General features: G+C 40.5%; 1 protein-coding gene across 1 annotated transcript in view; it reads right to left on the minus strand.

The window, feature by feature from the left end:
- sema6bb (sema domain, transmembrane domain (TM), and cytoplasmic domain, (semaphorin) 6Bb) overlaps positions 1-14,333 on the minus strand; it is a 154,122-nt gene that overhangs the window by 70,482 nt on the left and 69,307 nt on the right. The window contains exons 2-5 of the mRNA XM_059340848.1: positions 11,393-11,517; positions 9,619-9,733; positions 1,219-1,279; positions 1,017-1,079 (exon numbers count right to left, since the gene is read on the minus strand). Coding sequence (XP_059196831.1) covers positions 1,017-1,079; positions 1,219-1,279; positions 9,619-9,733; positions 11,393-11,498 — 345 coding nt within the window. The 5' untranslated portion in view covers positions 11,499-11,517. The remainder of the gene's footprint in view (positions 1-1,016; positions 1,080-1,218; positions 1,280-9,618; positions 9,734-11,392; positions 11,518-14,333) is intronic.

A 14,333-nucleotide genomic window follows, 5' to 3' on the forward strand; every position in this document is an offset into this window, starting at 1 on the left:
TAACGGTGGGGTATTTGACATTCAGCACATTAGCAGTAAACAAATATTTGCATGTAAAAATCTAACTTAGTAACGGCGTCCTGAGCAGGTAATGAAGTCACGCTCCATCTGTGAGTGTTGAAATCTGAGCTTCTCTAGTCTTTGTTTGGTAGCCGGTCCGGCCATGTGTGCATGTTAGTGTATGTGACAATCCCTCCCTGTGAAACTGTCCCTCTGTGCACTACATGGGACAGGCTGAGCAGGAGAGTGGTGCTCATATGGCAGTTACTGCTGACAACAGGCTAGCTTCAGTGGTGATACACTACTGGTCAAAAGTTTTAGAACACACCAACTTTTCCAGAATTGAATTGAAAATGATGCAGTTTAATGTCTCAGTGTACTCTGAAATTAATGCACATTTGCAACATTTAAAATTCTTTATTGAGCATGATAGTGTTTTGAAAGTAAAAAAAAGATTCAAAATCACATTTTATGTTCGACTAAAGGACTAAAAAAAGACACAAAATGACCAAAAAAGACACAAAATGACCAAAAAAGACACCAAAAGACACAAAATGACACCAAAAGACACAAAATGACCAAAAAAGACATTAAAAGACACAAAATGACTTACAAAGACATGAAAAGAACTCAAAAATGGACAAAATAGCCCAAGACTCCATAGAGTTAAGTTGTTAACCCATTTCTTGTTCCCTGAAAAAGGCCTTCTTGTATAATTCTAAAATGTACATTATTTTTCAGTTTTGGTTAAGCTTACCTTTTTTTATTTACCTCTGGCAGTTCACCACTTACCTTTGTACCCTTTCAAGCTGTTCATTTGACTTGAACTGCTTGAATTTCAATAAAAAACTGGAAAAACTGGGGTGTTCTAAAACTTTTGACCGGTAGTGTATATCTCCATGTGGCAAAAAACAAAAGTTTTTATGTGTTGCTTTCACAATATTATAAGAGAAACAGGGAGAAAGATAGAGAATACATGTTTTCTAGCAGATGGAGAAACAGTGAGAGTGGCTCACCTCATGCTTGCCCTTCATCCTGCAGATCCTGATGTCATTCTTGTTCGACTCCCACGTCCTTTTCTACAGATTAAAGTGAAACTGGTTAGCTACGCTTCCATTTTGCTGTAGTAGAAAATGACATTTTCAAGCCTAAAGACAAGACATACATCCACCTAAAGGTTGTAAATGCTAAATGAGTGTCTTCCCAGAAGTTGCTCACCTTGCTGTAGAACATCTCGTCTCCTGCAACGATGTCCAACTCCACGCGGAAAAGGTCATCCCTGGAGACGGAGAGATAAAGAAGGAGTGGCAGTCAGCCAGCACAGCACTATCCAAAGCTTAAGGTAAGGAGAGAAGCTGCACTAAGCAAACCATGAATACCAGTTCCACAGCACAAGTACAGCATAGATATTAGTGCCAGATCAGGACAGTGCCAGTCAATGCAAATTTTCCTTTGGATGAAATCCAGGCCACACATTTAATGGAATGCATGAATATCTCGACTATTTATTAAACATGTGTGGTTTTACAACTAAATAATTCTGTGCTTGCAGCTACATAATGCATATATATCAGAGACTTTTATTCATTTAAAGTTGATCAGACAGAGAAAGAGATTAGGGAACAGCTTTACAATGTCTTCCATTTCTCCCAATGTATATGAGAAATGGTACCCGACTGCATAATGATGTCTCATATATCCCCTTTTGCCTCTGCTCATTAAACTCTACTTGCTGCATTGAATTTGCTCCCAGGCCCCCGGATCAGGCTTATCAGTCTTATTCAAAAGCCTGAAATTGAATTAATGGACGATTTAATCAAGTTGTTATAATGATGCTTGCACGCCCCCGCATTCTGCCTACACGTGGTCCTAAACCTAACACCATGCATGTATTCATGATATTCCAAACATTGCTTTCTCGCCCTCTTAATCTGCTGATAATTCTGCCAGTAACCTTGGATGTTCCTGTGGAAATGCCGGCTAAATGAGAGTTGGGTGAGGCAGCTAACAGCTGACGTTTGCATATTGATCAAGGCCTCGGTATCTGCTGGGATGAATCTGAAGCTTGGGCTTCATCTTAGGAAAAGGGCCGGGCTCTGAATGGGCTAATCTGTAAATCTGCCATAGCCGTGTTATTGCAGCAGTATCGATCCCATCTCTGATTCAGCTCTGCCTCCCAGTGCTGCGAGTTCTCTCGGTTTCTCCTTTTTCCTTCAATTTAGGCAGGAGTTATCATGTATGCATCCATGTACAAGTGCCCTCTCGTGAGTATTCACACCACCTGAATATGTGTATCAACACATTTGTTTTTCTGAGAGAGTGAGCTGTGAGAATGTGTGCATGATGAGAGCAAAGGTAGGCCAAGTGCCATCAGGTTACTCCACTCCTGAATAATTCATCCTCACTTCCTGCTGGTGTTTTAAAAGATTCCCGCTCAACCCTGGCAGAACAGGACAATGGCTAAGTGGCAAAGAAGTGCGAAATCACCAAACACTTGCTCAGTGCGTCCCTGCTTAACAGGTCAGAGTTTAAGCGTTCTCCAAACAGTGGAGTGGGCCAGAGCGTAAGGCATAATCTCATCCAGGCTGCTTCAGCGTTGTCTCAGCATTAACATAATGAATATAGCAACAGGCCTCCTAGTCAGAGTTGCTGGCAGCCAGTGCTGTTGTCTCTGATAGTGCAGAGGAGGGGGAATTATTTATGCTGCTGCTTCTCTTTCTCTCTCCATCTCTTCTCTTGCCTTGCAGGTTGTTTGAATGATGCAAAGCCTGTGGCCTGTATGTTTTTGTTTGTTTATATGCATGTTAGTGGGTTTAATGTGTGCTGCATGTGGAAGAAGGTTTGGATTCAGGGTAAGGAGTAACATGTGAAGTGATTTCATTATTCTTTATGTGGTTTGCAAGGAGCCTTGAATAGCCTCAATTCATTGGGTCGTAACTTACAAAAGCACCTCAACTCACAAAATCCAGCACTAAACCTACAAATCAAAAGTATCCTATTTCTTTCTTTAGTCTGGGCTTGTGTGTATGTATGACGTGTGTGTGTGCCTGAGCTGTTATTTTATAAAAGCCTCCGACCCTTTTTGACCTGGCTAATACAAAGTCAACACAGAATCTGAAGAGAAACTGTCAACATTTCCTGAGTTTGTGACATGACCAACTCTTGAACTTTCTCCTCTTGACCGGCCAAACATCAGCAGACTCAAGGTCAAGACATCTTAAGCCGCAAAGTTTTCTTATATTTCTTGTTAGCTTCCCTGCTCTTCTTCTTGCTAGCAGCCGTATTGTGGTTTAGTGAGCCGCACTGAGCCTCTCTGAGCCTGCAAATAGTGTGCAGGCAAAGCTGCTCCACTGGATGAAATTGAAATGGAAAGATTTGAGCTGACCACCTAGTTACCCGGACACTTCTGCTGACTGAGGGAGAGTACTCTGTGGCACGTCCGTGTGTGAGTTTGCATGTATTTTGGTGTCTTTAAATGTGTGCCAGAGTAAGTAGCCGTGTCCCAGTTCGGTATTACATACTAAATTCTGACAAATGAATTTGTAGTGCTCTCAAAACTGCAGAGTGCATATAGAAAAATCCTGCACCACCCACTAAGTTCAGTGAGACAGTAGGGTTTTGGTCAAATACATTTATAAAGCATTAAACCTACAGTACATCATCTGTACACCTGAGCCAGAGGCTGCAACAAGAACTCAAAAATAGGTTAAATCACACTGTAGACAGGTACATCTAAATAATTCATAAAGTGAGACAAGAAATGTATCTCAAAAATCCATAAAAACACAAATACCTCAATTCCTGCAAACGCAATACAAAACCAGAATGGCACTAGGAGAGCATGGACCTCTGCCTAGGACATTGGTGCATTCAAGTTTTAATGTGGAAACAGCTAGGGTGCTACATAGAACATGTGTTATTTTATTTTATTGTTCAGAGTGTTTCCAGTATTTGCAAGGAAACAAAAACGGATCAGGTGAGCTATAAAATGTGCACCAAAATCTTTGCAGACTTGTTGTTCTAACTTGAGGGGGCATTAAAGTAATTTTGCCAGTCAGGACCTAATTTTTCCAATTATTTCAATAAAACATGAATGCAGCACATATGCTCCACCATGCAATGCTAATAAAAGTTCTAATTAGTTTGTGAATCTGCTCCGTAATTTGGAACTTAATGAGTGTTTTTGCCTGTCTGTAATTACAGACAAATATATTCATCAACAACAGAAGTTTCAATTGGCATTTTTTAAGGTCATTGTGGGTTTGTTTGTATTTTGACATACTACTTTTTCACTATTTTCTTTTTTTATATTACTAGATAAATTAGAAAATTTGACTAATTTCATCATTTTATGGGCATATTTTATAAATTGTGTTCTTCATTTTTGGGTAAATAACTTTTGAAAGTCCTCTACATGCCAGCTCAGTCTATCACACTGACCTATCACAGGCCAAATGGCTTAATGAAGAAAATGACTGGTGGATTGATTAATAATTAAAAAAAAATATTGCCTGCAGTTCAAGTTAAATTTCTGTAGCAACCAATGAAGTTATAATTTCCTGAAAATGTAATTAAAAAAATGCACTATACCTCACAAAAATGTAATACAACCTAATAATGTCATAACTTGACCAGCAATGTAATAAAATATCTTGGCTGATATTATTATATTATTATTGGTCTTATTTCATTTTCATTTTTTTCACATTTTATTACTTTTTCAGGAAGTTATACTACTACTGGATGCTATGATTTTCACATTCTCTCCACACTAGTTGTACACTACCTGGCAAACAACATCTTATGAAGTTAATCCAGAGTGCATACATTATAGTGCTGGTATATAGTGTGGAAATCATATGTGTCTATGGCAGGGGTCCCCAAACGTTTTCGGTGGGGGCCACATACACTTTTCTTTCTGTGATGGGGGGCGGGGTCAGTCTATAACAGGAAATGATATGGGCCAAAGTGACCACCAGTGTTATTGTGTAAATATAACGATCATTTGTTGGCCTTGGCACCACCTGTTGGTTTGCAAAAAAGTAATAAAAAGTTTATTTGAAGTACCACAGATATTCCTTTTATTTTGTAGAAAACTAAAACACAAGCTGATGCCAGTTAACAATGATTTTGTAACAGGTACAGGTGAAAATAGATTCTGCATTCAGAATCTATTTTTCATTTCCACGTTTTGTTGACCGACTCTCTTCCGTTAGCTTGCCTTGCCCGCGAAAACTTGACGCTTACAGCTTGGCATCACATAGATCGGAATATACCATTGTGTGAGGGGGTGAAAATTAGCTACTACTGTAAATAATTCACAACTAAGGTCAATTTTAATTAGAACGCCTACCTTAATCATTACATGTGGATATTTTATAAACAAATAATAAATGCAATTTAAAAAAAACAGGCCATGTTTAGAGGGATTGTTTGGGATTGTTAAGTGGGCCACTCCAATTGCTTTGGCGGGCCGGAAGTGGCCCGCGGGCCGTAGTTTGGGGACCCCTGGTCTATGGTATGTGTCCATGTGGCTGTCTTTATGCCTCTCTCCACACTTGAAGTCGTCTGCATGCTAAACTTTCTCTACCAGCTGAGCAGCCTGGCAGCTTTACTTCCAGAGCTTCCCAGTCTTTGCCACGAGTGAGCGTCTCCCTGTCCGTCTGCCATTTCGTTGGCATTTGACCTGGCTGCGACTGCTGGGTGACCGCCCTGTGACCTCTGAGGTCAGCGTTTGTGGGCTAATAAACGGAGCAACCACCAACCTGGCAGCAAGTCAACACACTTTCCCCTTTCCACCTAATGCAAAAGATAAACATACACGCACACAGAGCCAGATGGCAGAAACCTCTTGCGCTTTATCACAATTGGAGCAGTTAATCAAGAATTGGCTGCACTCCTTTGGTCATCTTGTCAATATATAAACACTCTCCAATTGGTTTATATTTGTGTGGATTAGCCCTTTGGATCTGACTGAGGGCTGAAGAGCACGGGATCCACAGCTGCTCATCTGGACAGCAATGAAATGGGGCTTAACACAGCAAGGCGCTTCACTCCGCCAGCCACCAGCCAAATACATAGTTTACTTTCATTTAGCGAGGATGGGAAGAGGACGGGGAGAGGTAGCTGCTCTCAGCAGGTGCTTGGGGCAGGGATTTAGCAGCGCTTGCAGTCTGAGGAGCAGCTATGCTAATGGTGACAGGATTTGGGGATGAGTGAGGCGTCTTATCGGGCAGAGCACCCTGTAGGAGCTCCTGGCAGTCATACCTGCCACAACACAGGTACTTATTTATACATTACACATTTTTAAAACTCTGCCTCCCTGCTGGGTTGTCTCTGGCTCACACAAGCATTTGAACACGGATTCTTTCTAGGCTGATCATTTTCTGTCAGGAAGCCGCAAACAGTATTAGCCACTTACAAGAAATATATAAATATAGTCTGAAAACGTTCTTTCTGTGAGTCTGTCACGCTGACGTGAACCCCCCCTCACCCCTCTCGTCTTTCCGCCTGTCAGTCTAGCATTTCATTATCATCCGGTTGGCTGAGACATTCATATCAGGTTACCTCTATTATTCAGTAAAAATTTCTGCAACTGTAAATTGAAATTAACGTCTCTCAGACTGCTTCATGGCTCCGGATATATTTTTAAAGCAGACCTACAGACTGCAGTAGCTGTAGATGTCTGTGTGCAGTTTTACAATCAGGCCGTGTGCATGTGTGTGCTTATAGCCCCTCTCAGCACAGACAGAGTGGCTGGAACCACGTTACATAGTTTGATATATTTACTACCAACTCTCAGTAGTGAGGTTAGACCAGCTGGGGGCCAGGGACCGGGTCATTTCCTGAAGCACAGTGGCGTCTCTTGTTGGAAACCACTTCAGTCTTCTTCCAGGCTGTCTCTTCAGCAAATAACCAGCGCCATATGTGGAAACTGACTGTGTCTCATTTTTTAACATGTTTCAAGCTAAATTATTTTTTGACAACACAGGCAGTAAATCTTGAGGTGTATGTTTTTTGTTATCGCAGTCTGTTTCAGGTCGGCTCCTGAATGTCTCTGAGGAGCAGCAGATGTAGCCGTGCAGAGTAAACCCAGGTCAGCTGAGCAGGCCGTCCTCGTCTGGCCCCTCTGACCACCAGCAGCTCTCTGTCTGTCCAGGATCAGCACATTCACCCGACAGACAGACAGACAGATGGGGACCAGCAGGATGTGGAGTCTAAACTAGAAAACACTTGTTGGGCCAAATATCCATTCTTCAATTGAAACAACTGTAACACATTTATTAAAACAAAAATATATACAGTACAGACCACACCGTTCATTGCACCTTATTTGTTTCATAGCACCAACATTTTTATACTGTATATTCATATTTATTCTGCACTGGAATTCTATTCTACTCCTTCTTTAGACACTTTATATTTTATTGTATTTTTATTGTATTTTTTACACTTTATTGCTTGAAGTATGCCTGGGTTGTTCTTTTTACTTAATTGCGTTGTTATTGTCTCTGTGTGTAATGCTGCTGCTACACTGTAATTTCCCAGCTTGGGATAAATAAAGTCTGTCTATCTATCTATCTATCTATCTATCTATCTATCTATCTATCTATCTATCTATCTATCTATCTATCTATCTATCTATCTATCTATCTATCTATCTATCTATCTATCTATCTATCTATCTATCTATCTATCTATCTATCTATCTAAAAGTTTGGACACACCTTCTCATTCAATGTGTTTTTCTTTATTTTCATGACTATTTACATTGTAGATTCTCACTGAAGGCATCAAAACTATGAATAAACACATATGGAATTATGTACTTAACAAAAAAGTGTGAAATAATTGAAAACATGTCGTGTATTTTAGATTCCTCAAAGTAGCCACCCTTTGCTTACTAGAATATAAGACATGTTTTCAGTTATTTCACACTTTTTTGTTAAGTACATAATTCCACATGTGTTCATTAATAGTTTTGATGAATCTACAATGTCAATAGTCATGAAAATAAAGGAAACGCATTGAATGAGAAGGTGTGTCCAAACTTTTGGCCTGTACTGTATATATTGTTAGTTGTAATGAGAAATTAGAAGAGGTTATAGAACATTTCAGATTTTGTTCAAACTTTATGTAACCGATGTATAAATGAGATGGTTTATATTTCACCAAAAGTCCATTTATTTATTTTCTTTTCATGTTTCACTGTTAGTTTTCATATAAAAATCCTGTTTCTGTATTTATTTTGGGGAGCTTTTATTTTGTTAGTTTTATTTTTTTATTGTGTGAACTTTGACATTTCGGCGATGTCACTTCCTGTTGTTTCGCGGTATTATTCTTCACTCGGCTTTTAGCCCTGCAGAGGGGAGGTAAGACCGCACGAGTGCTCTTGCTAATAGTGTGTTAAAATGTTAAAAAACGCTAAATATAGATGAAAATTGTACTTTGTATAGGCCACATATGTTGTACTTTATTAGCATAATGTTTGCTCTAGTGTGTATAGTTAGCTCGCTGTTTTTCAGTTATGCTACCAGAGCATGGAGACCGTTTCTGATGCAGTTTGTTTCAATACCTTCCTTTTAAAGGTGTGCATTTGGAAGGCTGGTCATGAGATGTTGCTGTACTGATTTTTATGTGTTTTACACAGAATAAATACATCCCAGCCAAGCAGACCAGCAGTTGTCAGCATCTTCTTCCTCAGCATACATAAACACAACGCAGAGATTGCAGCAGACCGAAGTTTTAGGCCAGACTGGCTACACTTATGTATATGCTATTTCAAACCAAACTTTACACACTAACTTTACACACAAAATATGCACATACAGACCCTCTTTAATGCCAAAATGTCATGGTCCTAGGATTATGTCCACATTGCAATTTTTGGCAGCTCACAATAGCAACAAATTGCAAACTTGGCTTGTTATACTTGCCATATCTCTGATCCTGTTTATGTTAGAGGCCCTGAAATATGGCACAACATCAATTAAAAATAGTGTATTTTTAGCTGGAAATATGGAAACATTCATATTTATGTACTTTGGGGGAACTGCCAGGGTCCCCAAACCACCCATTTTGCACTTCATTTACATTTTGGAGGGCCGGTAATGGAAAAATGTAACATTTGCTTGTGCCTTTCACGGATTTTATCAATGATTTATTCTCAGTCAGTGGAGAATCGAAACCATACTAAGCCAGGGCCGAATGCTAACATTAGCATGTTTGCATCTATACTGTTGAAACACTGATCAAAGTGTTGGGCCTGCCATACTGAATAATTCAACATGGAACACTTACCTCTCTACAGCTATAAAACTAAGGCTATGTTTTACTTTAGGTTTTAACTCAGACACTATAACTCCTAAAATAATTACCCATGAAAGTGACTAATGTTGCTTGGCAACAAATGCAGTGGTACAACAGACAACCCAACAGACATTAAAGCTGAAAATGGCTTTGACAGATCTATATTTGTTCTTGTATACGTGTGTGATGCAAGCAATCAAAGCCATATCATTGCTCTCAGATTTCTCAAAGTGCATTCTTATAATAGATAGAGTCATAAATAAACTGCTTATACTCTAAGTCATTAGCATGTCTGTGTGTGAGTTCTACCTGGCTCCGATGTAGAGCGTCCGATTGACTTGGAGGATCCTCTGGATGTGTAGCGGCTCCTGTCTCAGCCACGTTCTGTGGGGTCGGCCCAGAAACACTGGGTGTCTTCTCGAGACTGTCAGTGAATGAGACACAGAAACACATAATGACTGATTCCTAGAATGGCATCTTGAACAAAAGTAGTCAACATTAAAGTTGTTTCGTGTTAGTTTGTTGTGACAGCTCCGCAGCTGTAACAGGTATTCAAGGTGACAAAGTTTGAGACCCGCATTTGTAAAAAGCAGCATATCTGCAACATTAAGCACACAAAGACACAGAGCAGGGCACAAAGAGATACAAGAAGCAAGTGATCGTGCTTCATATGTCGCCATTATATTCACCGGTTTTTGTTTGTTGACTGATTGGGCTCACTTTTGATAAATTGTTCATTTGCATGCTGCTTTTTTGTTGACAAGTTTGGCTTGACAAGTTCTGCCAAGTGATTCAGAAAATTCAAAAAGAGATACACGCAGAGACAGGTGACGTTTTCAAAGAAACATCAAAAAGGTAAAACAAACTGTTCAAAGTGTTTCAGAGGACGGGGTATTCAGTACATCGAGGAAGGGAAACCTTAAGGGAGAAAAATCAAAGATAAAAGTGGCGGAGCATTGTCAGCATGTTTTTATCATGCTCTCTGGCAAAGAAAAAAATAAAGTGGAGGGAGAGGCTTGGATGGAATGGATTACTATAGAAAACCAGTATGGCTTTCTGTCTCTGACCTTGACTGGGGAGAATGGAAGTATTTTCATTCGATATCCTCTCATCCTCTCTCTTCTCTTTCATCATTACGTCTTTAAATCCCAGCATATAGTCCATTCATCCGTTTCCTCTTTTCTGTCCCCATCTCTCGTTTTTATTTCTATCCTGGAATTTCTTCATATTGTGTCACTCCGTCCTGGGACTTAATCAGATTAAATCTTTTCTCTCCTTGTCCTCCACCTTTTTCTATCTCTGTCCACCTCCACACCTCCCTCTCCTGCAGGGCTCAACAATAGGGATTCACCCATTGCTCAGGAGGAAATAAAAATGCAACATCACTAGTAAATCTCACTCTGGCAACTCATTTCCCCAATTGGGCAAGTGGTAAAAAAAAAAGTTATTTCAATTATCCTGGAAACAAGAAGGATTAGGAGGATGTGGGCAAAACCCCAGAAAAGGCTCTAAAACTAAAAATGACAATAAACTGACAATTAAACTTTGTTGCTGTTATTTGGTAACTGCCAATACATTAAACAGTTTTAGGCATTTTCTACTATCCGGCCGCTCCAGTGCAGTGCTCAGTACCCTGACAACCTCCACAGACTACTGTTTGGTATTGATACGCTGAGAAGGGTCTGGACTCAGCGGGGAAACCATCAATCAATAATATTGAACTGCAATCAATCAAGGTCAGGTCTGTGCTGGAGACTGCCAAGCTGATATGGAGACTCAAAGTCTGAGTGTGTAAAAAGCCGTGTCTCTCTGAGGTCTGAGTGTGTGTCTGTGTGTGGGAAAGTCATGAACGCCAGAGCTCCGTCCTACACTCCGATCCCACACCTCCTGACCTGGACACCAGTCAACACCCTTCGTGTGAGAGCCTGCCTGACCTTCACAGCCCACTCCGTGACCCTAAGCCTTTTCCCTGTCCCCCCCTAGCATTCAACACCACGTCTATTAGGCCGTGACCCCACACCTCACACATCACGACCTGGGGGAGTAGTCGGCTTGAGGGCGAGAAAAGTCGGGAGGTCAATACCTTCAGTTGGGATGAAGTTGAGGGGCCCCGGCTCCTCGGGGAACGCTGAGCAGGCCATTCGGAGCAGCCAGCACAACAGGAAGAAGGGAGGGGCCACAGTCGCCATGGCAACACAACGGCGGAGTCTGTTGGAAATAAGAAAAAAGACCAAAAAAAGGAGAGTGAGTGGTTGCTAAATGAGGCAGAGCAGTGAGACACGCATAAACACAGACAGAGAAATATTCACGCACTCAATCTCTGACTGACTAACTAACTGTCTGGCTGGTTTTCTTCACTGAAGCTCTATCTTTGTATTCCCACTGCATCTCTATCTGTTCACCCTGATGTGAGGGGAGAGAAAAAGCTGCTGGGAGCGAGGGATTAAGTCATTCACTGAGGGAGAAGTGTCCAGTCAGCTCTGAATGCAGCCAGATCACTGTGGCACAACATGACCAAAGCAAACACTGCACCACCTCTGACACATCACAGAGAAATTAGAAGGAGGCAACATCTCTGAGAAAAAAAAGGGGCAATATATGGCCTATAGATGAATGGGAAATCTGTATAGGCAGAGTGTGAGTGAAAGGTTCAATAACTCTCCCGGCATCAAGCATTATCCAGGATATGAAAGTGGCTGAGAGAGGGAGAGAAGTGGTGGTTTACTTAAATTAAATGCTTGCCAGCGATGAAAATCACCTCTCTGACGGCGGAGCTAAACTGTTGGTATTTTTCATCTGGCGGTACAGAGGCACGTGCAAGTCCCGGATGTGATTCATGTGCAAATACAAATGATACCCAAATTAAGTTAGCCTACACGATCCATCCAGAAAATGTATCAAGCAGTCTGAAAAGCTCTCAGAATTGCTATCGACTTCAGCCACAAACCTCAGAACACATGACTGCCTGGTTGCTGCCCCTACATGCTACTTTAACCGTACAGTGTGTGGTGGCATGCAATGTGCGATTTTATTCAAGCTGTTATTATCTTGAGCTCTGAATCACCTATAATTATCTATCAATTTTTCTCTTTCCATGCAAGCCTGGCATGGAATTGTGTCTTCCTAGAAATTTTACAAACACATAATTTACAAAGCCCCATAACTCGATTTTCATCTTGTTGTCATCTTAACACTGAATGCAACATCGGGTAATTTGTTTTGAAAATCAAGTGGCGAGGCCTTCCATCCCCACTGCTGCAAACACAAAACATTTCTTTCAGTCATGCACAAATGCAACATCTCAAATTTGAATACTCAAGGTTGAATTTCTTTATGCAAAACCCCTCGGCTGCACTGTGGTCACAGATGCACAATGTGTAAAAAAATGCAAAAACACTTGGACTTACAGCATCCACTGTGCACTCTTCCTTTCTGTCAGTCTTTATCTGTCTAAAACCGTTTTCATGTCTTCTTTAGTTCAGTTAGTCAGGTTTGAACTTTACTGGAAAATATTACAAGAGTTTTGTTGCGTATTGTAACTTGTGTTGTTACAGTAAAACATGAATTATGGTCAAACCTTGTGCAAAGGGTCATTGTTATGTTGAAACAGAAAACCGCCTTCTCTGAAAATCGCCACACAGCTAGAAGCACACTATTATGTAAAATATCCTTGTATGCTGTGGCAACACTTTTTGTAATCATCAGCCACTGCTGCCACAAATAACACATTATGGGACAATGATAAATGCTAAAACACAGGCTAACATCAGCGCAGCACAAGTACAAAAGAATAATTAAGTGCACAATTTGTCAATTTCTTCCACTCTCGCTGTTTAAAAACAGTGCAGCTTCATGCTGTAGCACCTGCAGTCAGCTATTCATGGAGGTTTTTAACAAGAGCTGAGTTATCCAAAGAGGTTTCTTCCTCTCCAAAACAAACAGGCCAGGTGATTTAAACCAGTAAAAACTCAGAATACAGCAGTTTCACGTTAAAAATGTGTGTTTTTCTGATGATGTTCAGTTTCTCTAAAAACCACCAGACATCCAATGACTAAAAGCCTTCATCTGGTTAAAATATATAGTTAAAAACTGACACGATCTAAAAAAAATGGCCTAATTGACCTAAAATTAGCTGACATTGGTCACCATAAGCTACTGGTCATACAAGACTATGTAAGGCTGTTGAGGCAAACGGCCCAAGTGTATCGAGTTGTGCAATGGTTAGTTTTATTGTTATAAATGTAATGTTTAATTTGTAAGAAATACAAAGTGTTTGTTTTTTTCTTAAAAAGGTTACATAGTCTGCTGGAATTGGAAACAAAGGACTTTGCTTAAACAATGGCCCAAGACCAAAAAAAATAAAACCAAGTATGTATTCTGGGGGTTTCACATCTGTACTTTTGCCCATATAGAGTCATATACCATACCATACACTGTGTAGTACCATGGAAACAGTTTCCCTCTGTCATTTTCAGTCTCTCTCTCAGTGTCTCTCTCAGTCTCTCTCTCTCTCTCTCTCTCTCTCTCTCTCTCTCTCTCTCTCTGTAGGATACAAACAGCCATTGTGCAGCCCATCTCTTTAATGGAGTCCCAGACATAACCTTATCAGGACACATAATCTTTATGGGACATTTCTCACATTCCCAGCTCTGACATCAGAATGAAAGTGGGAGGCATGCTAATTACTCAACACCCACAAGCCAAATTACAGGAGGTGAAGGGGAGAGAGTCACCGAGAGAAGAAAGGAGGTCATGGGGTAAAGAGAGAGAGAGAGATGGAGTGAGATGGAGTGAGAGATAAGTGAGAGAGATAGAGCAAGAGAGAAGATGAGAAGTCAGGAAGTCACTATATCCAATCACAGATTCTATTGTTTCTGCTATTAATAATGTATGAATAAATGTCAGGCGGTACGCATTCGATTAGTATAATTAGACACCCTGGGCTATACAATTTCATGGGACAGCAGAATAAGTAGATACAAACGTATAAAAGTGTGTGTGTGTGTGTGTGTGTGTGTGTGTGT

The sequence above is a fragment of the Centropristis striata genome, chromosome 9, assembly GCF_030273125.1.
Source record: "Centropristis striata isolate RG_2023a ecotype Rhode Island chromosome 9, C.striata_1.0, whole genome shotgun sequence".
In the NCBI taxonomy this organism is placed as follows: domain Eukaryota; kingdom Metazoa; phylum Chordata; class Actinopteri; order Perciformes; family Serranidae; genus Centropristis; species Centropristis striata.